General features: G+C 41.3%; 1 protein-coding gene across 5 annotated transcripts in view; it reads left to right on the top strand.

Annotated features, from left to right (window-relative positions):
• POLQ (DNA polymerase theta) overlaps nucleotides 1–17,496 on the top strand; it is a 129,447-nt gene that overhangs the window by 78,370 nt on the left and 33,581 nt on the right. For all 5 annotated transcript variants that reach the window (XM_038386711.2, XM_038386710.2, XM_038386709.2 and 2 more), the window contains 3 exons: nucleotides 170–3,426; nucleotides 4,910–5,056; nucleotides 5,666–5,862. In XM_038386711.2, coding sequence (XP_038242639.1) covers nucleotides 170–3,426; nucleotides 4,910–5,056; nucleotides 5,666–5,862 — 3,601 coding nt within the window. The remainder of the gene's footprint in view (nucleotides 1–169; nucleotides 3,427–4,909; nucleotides 5,057–5,665; nucleotides 5,863–17,496) is intronic.

Here is a 17,496-nt window from a genome sequence, read left to right as displayed (position 1 = left end):
GCAGCCTGTGTGGTCCAGAAACATGTTTTGCCATAATGGTTCATTGAAACTACTATCCTAATTGAAGATAAGAGCACAGCAGTATGGTGCTTGCTTTGACTGTTCATTGTCTGTATGAATGTTTCTAAACAACTTTCTGTCTAATTTCAAGTTGTTTTCTTTCCATTAGCATTCGTAGAGCAGTGGATGAAGATGAAGAGGCAGCTGAGGAGCGTCGGAATACCCACTGTATCTGGATGGTGGGAATGAAGGGCTTAACCGAAAGTGAAGCAGCATCCCTTATTGTGGAGGAAGCTAGAATACTCCTACAGCAGGACTTGGCTATGATGGGAGTGCAATGGAACCCAGATTCTTTTTTTGAGTCTGATACATCTTCCATGACCAGCAGTGAATCAGAGCTGGAGGACAGAAAATATAAACTGAATGGAGAATGTTCACTAGGGATTTTAAAAGTATTCAGCAATGAAGGGTATAGAATTATACCTGATAAAGGCACCAATTTTCAAGCTGGGAATTCATCAAATAATAAGAAGGGAAATAAAAGGCTGTTAAATGCTAGTATGTCAAATCCCAGACCCCAAAATGAATTACAGGAAGATCACAACCAGACAAAGGAGAGAAATGGTGATGTCATTGTATACAGCGCTAGAAAGCGGCCAAATTTGGGCAAAGGTAAAGAAAACAGGGAAGTTACTTTTCTGACCAAAAGTGAGGCAGGCTCTGGGGCAACAACTCAAGAATTCCCTACTGAAAAGAAAAAAAGACCAACCTTGAACTTCACTTCACGGAAAATTTCTAAGGCATCTGAGTACAGGAGGACTATGGACACTAGTTTTAGTAAAACTGAGGGCAAAAGCGCTGCTTTAAAACAGCATCAGTTGCTGCTTGATGAGTCAAGGATGCACACAACAAAGATAAATGGGCCCTCTGTATCCAGTCATAGCAAGTCTAAAGCTAAGTCTTTTTCAGATGGACAGAACAAGGAATTTGGAGAAAACGAATCATCCACTCACAAGTGCTTCACTGTCAAACGCTCAGAATCTTTACAAGTGGATGAAATGCAACCAGAGAGCAAAGAGATGATGGAGGAATTGCTTACGGAGCCTTCCACTACTAATAAATCCAATCCTAAAGAAACAGTGAATTGTCTGGAAGCTAGGGATGTAGTGAGGGATGCTCCACCGATGAATATGGAGGCAGATGATACTGTGCGAGACCTGGGATTTTCTAGAAGGTCAGCAAAAAATGAATACACTGGTATTAAACAGAGGAAAATCCAACCAGTTAAAAACTGTGCTGAAAAGATACCCACCAAACAACAAATGGTTCTAGGCACAGATCTTTGTAATGATGCAGCCAGCAGTTCTGCAAACATGCATGGGAGCACTAGTGCTAGCAAACAGAAAACTGTATATTTTTACGCTGATGAAAATAAATCCTTTCATTTTCAAATTCAAAATGACGGCAAAACATGTATTGAAAAGCCCAATGGAATATTGTTACAAACTGGAGGCGTGGGTAAAACAGATAATCAGCCTGAGGATTTTCTGAAAGACTCCACAGTAAAATCCAGAGCTGTTTGTGTTGCAAAAAATATTAAAAAAGGTTATTCTCCTCATCTGTTTTCAGTTTCCAAAGAATTTGAAGATAGCTTCCAGTTGGATACACAGACTGATAAGATATTACAACAGCAGGTGGCAGCTGAAATTGCAAGACAGCAGGGAGCAAAAGATACAGAGCGGGCAGAGATACCTGTGCAGAAAATCTCCATGAAACTACATTGTGCCAGCACTTTACAAAATGAAGATGTTGCGAATGAAAAGCTAGCTGCAGCACTTAGAAAAGTGGTCTGTTCAAATCTTGGGACAAGAAATACCACGAAAGAAACCACAGATTTATATTGCACTAATGCTTTGGGCTCTAGAAGCCCTAATTTACAGCCTGCAGTGAAATGCACAGAATCTGCATTTTGCTTTAAAGGAAATGATTTTTCTTTCACTGACTCACAACTGTGTAGCTTTTTACAAGGTTATCAGACCCAATATTCAGTGAAGGAAAGTGCCTCTCAAGGTCTTCAGAAGGCAGTTTCTCCCTCCAATGGCCAGTGCCCTCACACTGTGCTTCTACAAGTTGAGTGCCACCCCCCTCCTGAAACTAGTCTGAACATGAGTGACAGTTTACTGTTTGATGATAGCTTCAGTTATGTCAATGACCCTCCAGATATGCACACAGATGAGGCTGAAGGAGCAGAATCTGCAGAACAGAAGGTTGTGAGTCCTCCCCCTAAAGCCACTTCCAGCTCTCTTGCTGACCTTTTGCATCAGCAGAATTTGGAGCCTATTCAGGATATATTAACTGTCAGTATAAACTGGAATGAGCATCAGCATCCAGCACAGTGTAATGATGTGTCTGTTATATTTTCTGATATAGATTCTTTGCAGATAGCTGAAGCTTTAGGTAATGTAGACTTGCCTTCTTGTCAAGGAGACAGTCTGTCTGCAGCTCTTGTTGAGCTAGGGTTAAGAAAATCAAGACATGAGGAGGAAGATCCCAGACCAGAGGACACAAGATTGGATCAAGGTGAAAGGCCCCAGAATGCCCAACAAGCTGTGGAAAAGAATACCAATCCAGTGGTATGGTCTGATCATTCATTTCACTTAAGCCCAGGGTTGCAAGATATTTTAGACAGGTGGCCTACTCCTTCAGATAATAAACCTGTTTTAAATCGAAGAGTCTCCTCCTCAAAAGGAAAGTTGGTAATCTCAAATAGGAAACAAGAGCCAGGTGCAATTTCTGAATTCAGCTATTGTCAGAGAGAGTCATTCTCCACTTGCCAGGGTTTAAAGAACTATTTCGAAGTTAAGGAGAGCAATAAGGGAGCCCTGGATGTTCAGAAACCAGCTTATAATCCTCTGCTGTTCAAGGGAAGGAACAGAATATCTGACCCTCAGCCGGATATCAGCAAAGGACTTATTCCTCCAACGCCTCTTAAGGAACCTGTTCCAAAAAGTTTTGGCACATTTTCTCTAACGTTTGGAAAAAACAAAAATGTCAGCCATATAGATGAAGTCCCACCTTTTCAGCCACTGCAGAATAGCAAACCTAGCTCAGACCACCACACAGAAACACTGCCATTTAATCCTGGTAATGGAGACACATGTGAGATTTTGCTTGAGACTAACCCTGTAAAAGACTATTCTATTACAGACCAAGGCTTTTCATTGCCATTATCTCAACATGTTTTGCCACTTATTTCATGCAGTGCTGAAAGCTTCACTATTATTGACGTGGCAAGTGACAAAGCTCTCTTCCAGACCTTCATCAGAGAATGGAGGAACAACAGCAGATTTGCCATCTCAGTGGCTTGTGAAAGAACAAAATGTCTCTTGTCCCCCAAGTCAACTATAGGTGGCAGATTCAAACAAGGTCAGTTCCTCCTTCGCATTCCTACCAGATTAAATTGTGAACAGTACTCTGTTTAACCTGGGGAGTTAATGGGAATGACTATAAATTTATTTGTTTGGATTTATCTAAATAAAAGGATAAAGACTACCATACAAATTTGAGTACTGAGAGAAGGATTTGGGTATCAGGAGGGAAAGATGAATAGCACTAGGTGAATCATTTAAAGGGTGGATCTGGGAAGATGAAGGTGGCTGGAGTGTGGGATAGCCCCAGCCTTATTTAAAAGGCTACCAGCATTACCACCCTGCAATGGACATTAAGTACTTGCTTCCTGTATTTATTTGCAGAATCTTGTTCATGGGAACACTCACACTTGGACTAGTTAGTGCACAGAGCAAATATGAACTGAAAACTTATCACATCCCACATTTTAAAATGGAATGGTGTTGTAGTCTCCTTCTGGTGATACAGGAGGAGATGCATAAATGGCTTTCACCTTGGCACCAAGTTTAGAAAACATGTTTTTGAGTTCAGAAACAAACGAAGTAACTGGTTCGTGGCCTGTGCTAGCCAGGCAGTATTCTTTACAAATATTGTGGGCTGATCTGATCTGAGGTCACATACTTTCCAATTTACAAAAAATTAATTTGGGTACATTTAATTGTTTAGCTATGAAATTCAATCCAGTCCCCAACCCCTCAGATCACTGCTGTACTCCTGCACTTTTTCATGTGTAGTATTAATATACTGCAACTCTCCTAAGGGGCCGATGCAGTGGAAAGAAGGCAGTCATTCAGGAGCAATTGGGAGGCTGATTCAAGCAGAGTTTCCTTAGAGGAAGAAGGATAACCGCTTTCACCTTTTTCCAAACCTCTTTCCCCCTCCATCTTTTAAGACGTGTGAGCAAGCAGCATCTTCCCTCCATCTGTCTTAGGGGAGGAGATAGAACCATCAGCAGCAGCTTGTCTCTGACGTTCTCTGTGCCTGATGGCAAAAATCCCCACATGTACTGTTGTGTTTTTAGTTTTACTCTCTATTCCTATCTTATAAACATGCTCCCCTCATGAAAACAAAAAAACAAGGAGTTAAACACTGGAGGATTTGCCTGAACATAGGAACCAAACCAAAAAAGTTATTGTCTCAGCAACAATACATCATTTTGACTAAAAATGAGATGTGCCCCAATGCGGGGTGAGGGAATACCATTATACCCCAACTCTTGGGTATGTTATGAGGCAGAAAGCCAAATCTCTGTAAGGAATCCTAAGTGGTTGTTTGTGTTGGGCACCTTGCTATTCTAAAGTCGCTAGTTAAAAAGAACTGAGGGTAGGGGGGAGGAAGAGAGAGTCTGATACATACAAGAGAATTAAAGCATTTGTTCAATTTTAAGAATTCCAGGCTGCATTGGATTGTTTCATTATTAGATTTTCAGTTGAACAAACTGCTATATTTATGGATGCTGTTTTAGAATTAGAATTATAACTTTCAAAAAATGTTTGTTTAGTAAGATCTCCCCAGCGTATCCAGGTTAAAGAAGATGGTTTTCCTATCAAAGACTGTGAAGACATTTTGGTAGTTGGATTGTCTGTATGCTGGGGTGGAAAGGATGCCTACTATGTCTCATTGCAGCAGAAACAAGATGACCAGACTGGTAAGTGAGGATTGCCAGACAGACCAAACTACAAAACACCACGTTTCAGGGAAGAACTGTGAGGAGATGGCATCCTTTTTGGAAGATGGCTTCCAAGAGTATGTCCCCTATGAGAGTCCGTAACCCAGCTCAGTTGCATGACAAAAGCAATCAGCCATGATAATCATTAACACCCAGGGCTGAGAGTGACATGTTTGCCACTGTTTCATATATTTCCTGTTCCTCCATTTCTAAAGGAGGCAGTGAAGTCTGTTGGTTTCAGAAAAGGTCAAGAAAGCATGGAGTTGCAGGCTGATCTGCTTGAATGTGACTAAGCAAGTCATTATATTTCCTTGTACCTCAGTCAACTCACCTGTGATACAGGGGTAAAAGCAGGATCTCAGTGATAACCAGATACTACATCTGAGCTATTCTTTATAAATAAACTAGTACTCAGTTAGTTCCTTGGATCCCTACTGCATCAAAACAATATGGATTTATTTGTTCAAACTTGAATTATATGCTCAGTGTTTTCTGTTTAGGGCTGGTAGCTTCAGAGAATCCCACATTCCCTCACCCCTTTCTCTCCATGTACTGAGTAAATAAACTAATTTGTGTCCCTTATCTCAGAAATCAGTGCCAGCTTGGCACCACCTCCTTTGGATCAGAATCTGTCTGTGACTGAGAGATTGTGTCAAGTACAATCCTGCTTGCAGAAGGAATCTGAGAGGGCGCACTCACTTGTCGTATACAACCTCATCCAGCATTATAAGACCCTTCTGCTGGCTTGTGGCATCTCCCTGGAAGGAAGTTTCGAGGACCCAAAGGTTTCAGAAATTAAATTTTTTTAATTCATGTAAAACTTCCATTCATTATTTAAACCAGTGAGTCTGGGTAGCTTTTAGTGCTTAATTGTCTGCTCAAGTCATTTTGTTTTTTATTTAGTGTTGACAGAAATGTTTGTTTTCAAAGTTTTTAAAGATGTTTACAACTAAAGTGATAAGTTCACATTAACTAATATTTTACATTTACTTCTTACTATGATTTTTTTTAAGTTTCTCAGTGTCTGCAACAAATACACAGAAAGGGCTCAGTGGTATGTGTTTCACCCCGGGAAGATCTGACTAAAAATCTTCATTAGATCAAATATGGAAGATGAGTTTGGGTCTCATACAGGTCTTAATGGCAACGCCAGCATTGCAGAGCTCCTATTCCATTGGCACAAGAGGCCGGGATGGATTGGCAGAAGAGGTACCTAGGCTCTCGTTAGTACCACCAGTCCCTCATTTCCAGAAGAACTACATTCATGCTTAAGTTTGAGAGGAGGGGTGGATTCTACTGGTTGGAAATCAAGGAAAGTGTTTGAAAGAGTTAAAAACCAACCTGGCCCTGGTTAGTAAAAAGCGCTGCCACTTCTATATGTGTGTTTTGTGGGGGCTGGGGGTGGTTCTTGGTGATGACTTTCAAAGTTCACATCACAGTGTGAGACACAATCCAAAAAAAAGAGTAAAAGAATTTTAAACCAAATTAAAAATATTGGAACAAGAAAACTTTTCTTACATTGTTCTCAGCTTATAGAAGTTTAAGGGATTAACATGCTCATCAAAGACCTGACACAAATACAAGGAGAATAGCCTATTGATTCAAATACTTGGAAATACTGTGGGGAGAATTCTAAGCCTTCTATCGCTTGGACACTGAAATCTCTGGAAAACAGCTCTCCTGTGAGAGACCATGCTTCAGAACAACCCACAGGTCTTCCTATTTCTATAGCATGGTTTAAGGTGCAGTTTCATTTGAACCAAAATAGTATTGATGCATATAAAATGGACTGGATAAAACAAAGACAGTGATTGGTGCTTTAGGTTTCCAACCTATGCAGGTATCTAGTATAAATGCAACAGGTGTACTTGCAGAAATACCCACACTTATCGTGTGGCTGAAGGCATTTGTGTATAGGCTTCATGGTTCACTACTAACCCAAGTCATTCAGATCTGAACTACAACTTCTTCACATGGCCTCTGCATACTCCTATTTGTGGTATCAAGGCACCTGAGCCACAAACTTCCTACGCTTACTGGAAAGTAGCGTCCATTGGGGTCACCTGCCCCTCCTCATCTTAGAGGGTTGTGAGAGTATGAAAGGGGAAGTGGCCCCAGCCACCCTTCTGTTCCTTTCTAACTGCCCCAGGTGCAACGAGCTTACAGCACGCAGCATACTCTATACTGTCGTCCTCATTTTTTCTTTTTTTTCTTCCCTTTTTGAGGAAGATTTTGTTTAGTTAGTCAGATTTTTCTTTTAAAAGACCTGAGGAGATGTTGGTCCATCATGGTCTTCGATTAGACCTGTGGGAGTGGAAGGGCTACCTCGCATTCCCCTACTAACTAGGAGGCTCCTCAGGCCCAGATAACTAAGCTTGCACCGCATAAGTTCCTCATCAGCTTCAAAGACTGTGCCCCAGGAGCAAGTTTGCCCACCTTGGCCTAATTTGGATCTGGTGCTGCAAAACATGGATCTGGATCTTCAAGCCTAGCATGCATCTGGGGCTGCAAAATCCAGTATCTGGCAGCCCAGAGTACACCTGGGACTGCAAAATCTGGATCTCAATCTGGAAGCCTAGCATGCATCTGGGGCTGCAAAACCTGGATTTGGATCCGGCAGTGTGGAGCTGGGAGCTGCAACACCCAGATGCATAGCATATTATTGATCCAGGGATCCAAAAAAATAAAGCTGTGTATGAATCTGTGGCTGTTAGGAATGACTTTGGATTCAGGATCAGAGCCTGGATTCAGATTCAGCAGTCAAATATGAAGGACTTCCAAGCAAAGTTGCCAAAAAGGATCAAATTGCCTGGGATCCAGCCAGTAAGAGCATCTGACTATTGAGAGTCACTTGTCTAGTGGCTCTGGATCACTGAGGCCCCTGATTCACCTAGGTCAGTGGCTTCTGGTATTTTATTTCCAACAGCATGATCTTTGCAGAGCTGCTTTCCTTCCTGACTCTGAGTCCAACATACTGGTGTAAGCAAGTAGATGCTTACTGTGGAGGTCTTCACCACACTAGAAAGGGGTAGTACAAGCTTCTAATCAGGTGTGAAATCGTGGATCTCTGTTACAGAGTAGTGTTTTCACATTTTGCTTCCTGTTTGGCTATTTTTCAGATGCACACACTTGACACCCTGATTGTCTGGGAGAAGGCTTTCCTTTTCCAATATTCCATATATCAGACCCTCACCCTGAATGTGAGAAGAAATGGACTGATCCATTCTTAGGTGGTTCTACTATTAGAAGTTATAAAAGTTAATTTATTTGGTCCTGGAACTGTCAGTTCTCTTTGTTCTTAGTAGGAATTGCTGAGGTTCTGTTTCCCAGGACCAGATTTACAAGAACTTGATAGGCTAAGAACTGATGCCAGGTTCAGAGGCTGCCTTAGGATGTGAGGGTACTATACCCATCAAAAGTTCTATTCATTCTGAGATTCGTGGATCCAAAGAGTTCTTTGCTACATAGACTCTGTAGGAGAAACAGCATACGGTGTCACAAGATCCATCCTGATGCTCCATAAGGGATTGACTGTTGTCTTCAGAGTCTCTTTATAACCCCTGAAGGCAAAGGCAAAAGAGAGATACCTTCTTCTGGGAGTTAATAAGTGCATTACCAAAGTTCTGCCAAGAAGTTAGTGCTGTAGGTACTGTTTCCTGTTTTTGATTTAGAGCTTTATGTGAGGGTATGAGAACCACTCTGATATTCCTAGGTTTCAGAGTAGCAGCCGTGTTAGTCTGTATTCGCAAAAAGAAAAGGAGTACTTGTGGCACCTTAGAGACTAACGAATTTATTAGAGCATAAGCTTTCGTGAGCTACAGCTCACTTCATCGGATGCATCCGATGAAGTGAGCTGTAGCTCACGAAAGCTTATGCTCTAATAAATTTGTTAGTCTCTAAGGTGCCACAAGTACTCCTTTTCTTTTTTCTGATATTCCTAGAATCTGACATCATAAATATGCTGATGGGGCCGTATGTCTTATTTCTCTTAGGAGGCAATGTTGTTAGAACATTATTGAGCTCTGGGCTACCACATCTCAATCACCTTGATCAATCGGTCCTTCAGCCCTCATATAGATTGTGTCGATCACAAAATGTCTTCCATTCTTCTCTTACCCTGGCCTTCCTTCTCCATGCCTTTTCACAATAAAATTTTCTCATCTCTGTGGAGGTCGGCCAAGTTGTCGTTTCAGTTCCTGTGGCTACCACTTGGCGACAGCTGCAGTCCATCAGTTGTCAGTGAGCTAACTATGTGCCAGGTCCATCGCATTTTGCTATACCTGCTTTCAACAACGATGTCCTGCACTCTACTCTGTTGTCTGGGCTACCTACCTTCAGTTATAACTAGTTCCTGGTCCTAAACCATGAAGGAGAATGTTCAGGTCTGCTTCTGGCTCCAGTATAGAGTACACTGTCTAGGATTGGGTAGTGTCTTTGGTAGCCCCCGCTATGGGTACAGGAAACATGCAGGGGCACCCATCCTTACTTTACCAAGCCTTTCTAGGAACCAATAGGGCACACAAGTCCAATGGAGCAGTCAGCCCAGTATTTCAGAAGGTCTCAGTAAACATAGCTTTGATTCCTTCCATCTTGGAAAGAACAATTGCACCTAAGGGATGAGACAACATCATGGTGCCTAGGGTTTGTTTCCTCATCACAAACTGATTATGGTTTGCCACCTGACCTATAATGTGGATAGTAAGACTGTGTGGCAGTGGCAAAATGCTGTCTGGCTGTATTAACACCCTGAAGTTTGTTGTATTCATCTCTGGGTTCCAGAGACAGAATTCTTTCTAATTTCCAGAAATATTCCAGGGGGTACTCCCCCTTCTGTGCCATTGTCACATGGCAGTTTATTTACACGTACCTCTGACTGGAGTCAAAGAAGACCTCTGTCAATAAAACTGTATCTTACCCCTTAGCCTTTCTGTGGCAGCCAGTGTTCTATTAAATGCCTGGCTATCATAACTGTTCTCCCTGAATGGCTGGTGTCTGTCTGTGTATTGACTTGAACTTCAGCAAAGTGTCTAAATGGTTCTTCCCTAATAGTTTGCACAAAGAAGCATACTTTCATACCCATTGAGGCCTTGATATATTCCAGACCTGCAAACTTTCCTGCAGTGGACAGGATTCTTATTGGGGCAGTTACGTGATAGCTTTAATACCAGCCTATATCTGAGGCTTCAGCAGGGCTCTTTGTGATTCTGCCACCTTTTCTTTATGCAAGGAACACCTGAGCCACAACACCTCAGTGCTTTAAAAGCCTTGTTTTGTAAGAGAGGAGAAGATCATGCCCTTCAGGGAGGTCCTTTGTCACCTTCCTGCCATCTGCAATAATAGTGCTAGAGGGTATAAGGGATTCTTCACCTTGATTTCCATCCACCCCAAGGTTTGTGATCGCAGTGGGAGGTGTAGTTCCATGTAAAGCTACTGGAGCTGAGAGCTATTTCTCTGACTTGCAAGACTTTTCTCCCCTTCGTGAAGTCCAAATCTGTCTGAATTCTGACAGCATTATGGGAATTACACAGACCACTAAAGAGGGGTTCCTGTTCATAAAGTTCGATATCCTCATTGGGTGGTCAGATACAACATCTTTCCCTGATAGATGAGCTATCGGCAGGCTCTTTGAGAAGAGTTTTCCATTCAACAATACAAATGTTCTAGCAAGGGCTCCATCTGATAATACCTTGTTTTACACGTGAGGTAAATGCCAGTTAAGTCCCTTCCCAACACGGATATTGTGCTTCTGTATGGTTCTGATCCAAAGACAAGCAAGTCCTAACATCAATATTGTATTCCTTGCTCTCTCTTGCCCTTGAGTCTATTGAACTAAGAGGTTTTTTTAAGTGTTAGTCCATTTGGTACCAAGTTGCTGTCATTAGTCAAGGTTAGAGATTGGCAATTCTGTCATCAATATCATGGGTATGATATTAATATCCATAAAGTCTTGCTTTCCAAACTACTTTGTCTCTTGTGTGTGAGATAAGGTGGGAATCTACCTGGGTTCCAAGTTTCTCTGGTTGACATCTAGACTCCAGATTACTTTCAATGTTGATTTAGTGTTATGCTGAGGTCTAAAAGACTAATGAAAACCAGGAGTTCAACCAGTCAAACCTACTCTATATCTTGAAAGATATCTTTCCATCTGGGCACCTCCTGAGAGGGTGGATCTGATAAGGTCTTCCTTAGCTGTTGGTTTAGATTTGTTTTAATGAAGATGCCATTCTTAATAGCTCAGATAGTCACAGTGATGCAAGCCTCTTTACCAGAAATATTGCTTTAAGAATAGGTAATCCTATCCACATCTGCAGCCCAACCGTCTAAGATGTCTGAGATATTCATCTCTTTCAGACCATTGGAATGTCTGCTTGCTCTTTGGCCTCCTTTACGTTCACAGGACCAGGTATCATACTTCTGCATATTCAGAGAACTTAGTCATTATTTATTTCAGGCCAAAGCTCATCTAAAACTTCCCCAATCCCTTGGAGAAATGGAGCTGATGGGAGGAACCAGTCTGTTATGGTTCAAAGGTTGCCATCTATGCAATGTGTGTCACAATTATTATGAACTGGCAGGACTTCAATCTTTTTGAAACTGTCAGTCCTCATCCAAGGCAAAGGCGGAATGCATGCATGGCATGCCCTTACGTTGGCTTTATTGTATCATGTTGTATGACTGATGCTGCAGCTATGTGTTTTTAGCAAAAATGTCCCACATTAAGACTTGTTTTGGAAGAGCTAGGTTGGTTGCTTCTATTCGCTGTTTGCATCAAGAACTGATACTTATTTGGCAGTTCTGCTCTCTGTGTTCACCTAGAATTCCTCATCTGACCTTCCTGGGGTTTGTACTGCTTGCTAAACTCCTGCAAATAGAATTATGCAGAGGCCATTTGAAGAAGAAATGAAGGTTATTCAGTGGAACCACAGTTCTTTGAGATGAGCCTCTGCATATTCACACTCCCCACTCACCTTTCCACTTCTTTGGAGTAAAGGTCTGACAAGATTATGACTGTCAACAGATGGCTTAGGCAGTGGTGCTATAAGGAGGGCTTTGGGATGTATGACCACTGGGAGGCATTCATGGACAGAGGTCAGTTCTCTCGGGATGGACTTCATCTCAGTAGGGAAGGAAATAGACTTCTAGGATCGAGGCTGGCACAACTGATAGAGAGCTTTAAACTAGGAATTGGGGGGAGATGGATGGGAGATGTCCAGAAAATCTCCACGCCAGATTTTAGCATTGAGAGGGAAAAAGATGAAGTAAGAATGGATACAGCCGTGGGTAGGAGAATGTATATAAGGAGTGAGGGCGGTGTGGATACTAGTCTAATAGGTTATACTGGATGTAGAATGACTGTGCCTAATAGGGTACAAAATGTGAGCGAGGCCAAACAGCAAAAATTAAGATGTTTCCACCAATGCGAGGAGTCTAAGTAACAAAATGGAGGAACTAGAGCTACTGGTGCAGGAAGTGAAACCAGATATTATAGGGATAACAGAAACATGGTGGAATAGTAGTCATGACTGGACTACAGGTATTGAAGGGTATGTGCTCTTTAGGAAAGACAGAAACAAAGGTAAAGGGGGTGGAGTAGCATTGTATATCAATGATGAGGTAGAATGTAAAGAAATAAGAAGCGATGCAATGGATAAGACAGTCTGTCTGGGCAAAAATTACATTGGGGAAGAAAACTAGTAAAGCCTCTCCTACGATAGTGCTTGGGGTGTGCTATAGACCTCCGGGATCTAATTTGGATATGGATACAGCCCTTTTTAATGTCTTTTTAATAAAGTAAATACTAATGGAAACTGCGTGATCATGGGAGACTTTAACTTCCCAGATATAGACTGGAGGACCAGTGCTAGTAATAATAATAGGGCTCAGATTTTCCTAGATGCGACAGCTGATGGATTCCTTCATCAAGTAGTTGCTGAACCGACTAGAGGGGATGCCATTTTAGAATTAATTTTGGTGAGTAGCGAGGACCTCATAGAAGAAATGGTTGTAGGGGACAATCTTGGCTCAAGTGATCATGAGCTAATTCAGTTCAAACTAAATGGAAGGATTAACAAAAATAAATCTGCAACTAGAGTTTTTGATTTCAAAAGGGCTGACTTTCAAAAATTAAGGAAATTAGTTAGGGAAGTGGATTGGACTGAAGAACTTATGGATCTAAAGGTAGAGGAGGTCTGGGATTACTTTAAATCAAAACTGCAGAAGATATCGGAAGCCTGTATCCCAAGAAAGGGGAAAAAATTCATAGGAAGGAGTTGTAGACCAAGCTGGATGAGCAAGCATCTTAGAGAGGTGATTAAGAAGAAGCAGAAAGCATACAGGGAGTGGAAGATGGGAGGGATCAGCAAGGAAAGCTACCTAATTGAGGTCAGAACATGTAGGGATCAAGTGAGACAGGCTAAAAGTCGAGTAGAGTTGGACCTTGCAAAGGGAATTAAAACCAATAGTAAAAGGTTCTATAGCCATATAAATAAGAAGAAAACTAAAAAGGAAGAAGTGGGGCCGCTTAACACTGAGGATGGAGTGGAGGTTAAAGATAATCTAGGCATGGCCCAATATCTAAACAAATACTTTGCCTCAGTCTTTAATAAGGCTAAAGAGGATCTCGGGGATAATGGTAGCATGACAAATGGGAAGGAGGATATAGAGGTAGATATTACCATATCAGAGGTAGAAGCGAAACTGAAACAGCTTAATGGGACTAAATCAGGGGGCCCAAATAATCTTCATCCAAGAATATTAAAGGAATTGGCACCTGAAATTGCAAGCCCATTAGCAAGAATTTTTAATGTATCTGTAAACTCAGGAATAGTACCGAATGATTGGAGAATTGCTAATATAGTTCCTATTTTTAAGAGAGGAAAAAAAAGTGATCCGGGTAACTACAGGCCAGTTAGTTTGACATCTGTAGTATGCAAGGTCCTGGAAAAAATTTTGAAGGAGAAATTAGTTAAGGACATTGAAGTCAATGGTAAATGGGATAAAATACAACATGGTTTTACAAAAGGTAGATCGTGCCAAACCAACCTAATCTCCTTGTTTGAAAAAGTAACAGATTTTTTAGATAAAGGAAATGCAGTGGATCTAATTTACCTAGATTTCAGTAAGGCATTTGATACCGTGCCACATGGGGAATTATTAGTTAAATTGGAGAAGATGGGGATCAATATGAACATCAAAAGGTGGATAAGGAATTGGTTAAAGGGGAGACTGCAACGGGTCCTACTGAAAGGCGAACGGTCAGGTTGGAGGGAGGTTACCAGTGGAGTTCCTCAGGGATCGGTTTTGGGACCAATCTTATTTAATCTTTTTATTACTGACCTTGGCACAAAAAGTGGGAGGGTGCTAATAAAGTTTGCAGATGATACAAAGCTGGGAGGTATTGCCAATTCGGAGAAGGATCGGGATATTATACAGGAGGATCTGGATTACCTTGTAAACTGGAGTAATAGTAATAGGATGAAATTTAATAGTGAGAAGTGTAAGGTTATGCATTTAGGGATTAATAACAAAAATTTTAGCTATAAGTTGGGGACGCATCAATTAGAAGTAACGGAAGAGGAGAAGGACCTTGGAGTATTGGTTGATCATAAGATGACTATGAGCTGCCAATGTGATATGGCTGTGAAAAAAGCTAATGCGGTTTTGGGATGCATCAGGAGAGGCATTTCCAGTAGGGATAAGGAGGTTTTAGTACCGTTATACAAGGCACTGGTGAGACCTCACCTAGAATACTGTGTGCAGTTCTGGTCTCCCATGTTTAAAAAGGATGAATTCAAACTGGAGCAGGTACAGAGAAGGGCTACTAGGATGATCCGAGGAATGGAGAACTTGTCTTATGAAAGGAGATTTAAAGAGCTTGGCTTGTTTAGCCTAACTAAAAGAAGGTTGAGGGGAGATATGATTGCTCTCTATAAATATATCAGAGGCATAAATACAGGAGAGGGAGAGGAATTATTTAAGCTCAGCACCAATGTGGACACAAGAACAAATGGGTATAAACTGGCCACCAGGAAGTTTAGACTTGAAATCAGACGAAGGTTTTTAACCATCAGAGGAGTGAAGTTTTGGAATAGCCTTCCAAGGGAAGCAGTGGGGGCAAAAGATCTATCTGGCTTTAAGATTCTACTCGATAAGTTTATGGAGGAGATGGTATGATGGGATAATGGGATTTTGGTAAGTAATTGATCTTTAAATATTCAGGGTAAATAGGCCAAATCCCCTGAGATGGGATATTAGATGGATGGGATCTGATTTACTATAGAAAATTCTTTCCTGGGTATCTGGCTGGTGAATCTTGCCCATATGCTCAGGGTTTAGCTGATTGCCATATTTGGGGTCGGGAAGGAATTTTCCTCCAGGGCAGATTGGAGAGGCCCTGGAGGTTTTTCGCCTTCCTCTGTAGCATGGGGCATGGTTGACTTGAGGGAGGCTTCTCTGCTCCTTGAAGTCTTTGAACCATGATTTAAGGACTTCAATAGCTCAGACATAGGTGAGGTTTTTCATAGGAGTGGGTGGGTGAGATTCTGTGGCCTGCGCTGTGCAGGAGGTCGGACTAGATGATCAGAATGGTCCCTTCTGACCTTAGTATCTATGAATCTATGAATTAGCAGAAGGAACTGAGAGGTAATTGGGGCCACTCCCTCTTTCATGCCCTTGGACTCCTTCAGGGTAGGAGGGACGAGTAACCTCAATGGATACTGCTTTCCTGAAGGTTTCAGAAGCTTGCAGCACAGGTAACTTGATCTCACAAGTGTGAATATGCAGTGGCTTATCTTGAAGAACGTTGATTACAGGTAAGTAACCTTCATTTCATACTTTGCCATAGTATTGTTTATATATCAGTGAACACTTAAAAAACAGTTGGTCCCCTAGGGCTTTAGAGTGAAGGCATATAATTGTGAAGGTCTTCATTTGTTTTTTCTCATCAGTAAACCTGATAGATTATAGACCATTTTGTTTGTAACTAATTACAGAGCACATGGATAATCCATTTTTTTCTGTGTCTTTTACCACCTGGCAAATCATTAAAGTCTGACATTTTCTGACTTTTTTTTTTACTTATGACTTTAATTAAAATTTGTAAATCACCTCTGATGGATTTAGTCACTAGGAGATATTACCATTATTGCTTATATAAAGCAGACCAGCCTTCAGGTGGAATTGCATGATGTCACTATCAAAATATGTAGATAAGCAAACTGTATCTAAGATGTGCAGCACAAGAGAGTGCTTAGTTTTTAGTATAAAGGTGTAGATTTAATGTAAAAAATAAAATAAGACCGTTTTTATAAAAAAAAAAAAAAGCTTGCTCTGTTTCCTGTGTGTAACCAGATCTGTTTACTTTACTAAACATGTATTTTTGTGTCTTTTTACTCCATTTTGCACTGCAGCACCATTATGGAAGAGTGAGCTGGATTCTCTTACAGTTCATGCACCATCAGCAGAGCTGTTAGCTATACTTCAGTTTCAGGGTGAAATTTTGATTTCATTAAAGACAGTGGGCTTGCACAGGGGTTATTGAAAATAGAATTGGCTTCCTGAATCCTTATTACTAGAGCCGATATGCAATCAGGAAAAAAGCTCAGCTTCTCAGATCCCACGTTGATGGTAAAACCAATAATACCACTTTTTACAAAGTCAGTTTTCAAAGTAGTCACATTCTAACTATAGTTTTCACATTTACTCCATCTTAGATTTTAATGGATGTGTGTTAGAACATAAGATTGGCCATACTGGGTCAGATCAAAGGTCCATCCAGCCCAGTATCCTGTCTACTGACAGTGGCCAATGCTAGGTGCCTTGGAGGGAGTGAACCCAACAGGTAATGATCAAGTGATCTCTCTCTTGCCGTCCATCTCCACCCTCTGACAAAGGAGGCTAGGGACACCATTCCTTACCCATCCTGGCTAATAGCCATGAATGGACTTAACCTCTATGAATTTATCCAGTTCTCTTTTAAACCCTGTTATAGTCCTAGCCTTCACAACATCCTCAGGCAAGGAGTTCCACAGGTTGACTGTGTGCTGAGTGAAGAACTTCCTTTTATTTGTTTTAAACCTGCTGTCCATTAATTTCATTTGGTGGCCCCTAGTTCTTATATTATGGGAACAAGTAAATAACTTTTCCTTATTCACTTTCTCTACACCACTCATGATTTTATATACCTCTATCATATCCCCCCTTAGTCTCCTCTTTTCCAAGCTGAAAAGTCCTAGCTTCTTTAATTTCTCCTCATATGGGACCCGTTTCAAACCCCTAATCATTTTGGTTGCCCTTTTCTGAACCTTTTCTAATGCCAATACATCTTTTTTGAGATGAGGGGACCACATCTGTACGCAGTATTCAAGATGTGAACATACCATGGATTTATATAAGGGCAATAAGACATTCTCCGTCTTATT

This window comes from Dermochelys coriacea, chromosome 1 (genome assembly GCF_009764565.3).
Source record: "Dermochelys coriacea isolate rDerCor1 chromosome 1, rDerCor1.pri.v4, whole genome shotgun sequence".
Taxonomy (NCBI): domain Eukaryota; kingdom Metazoa; phylum Chordata; order Testudines; family Dermochelyidae; genus Dermochelys; species Dermochelys coriacea.
This window is presented reverse-complemented; position numbering and strand designations above follow the sequence as displayed.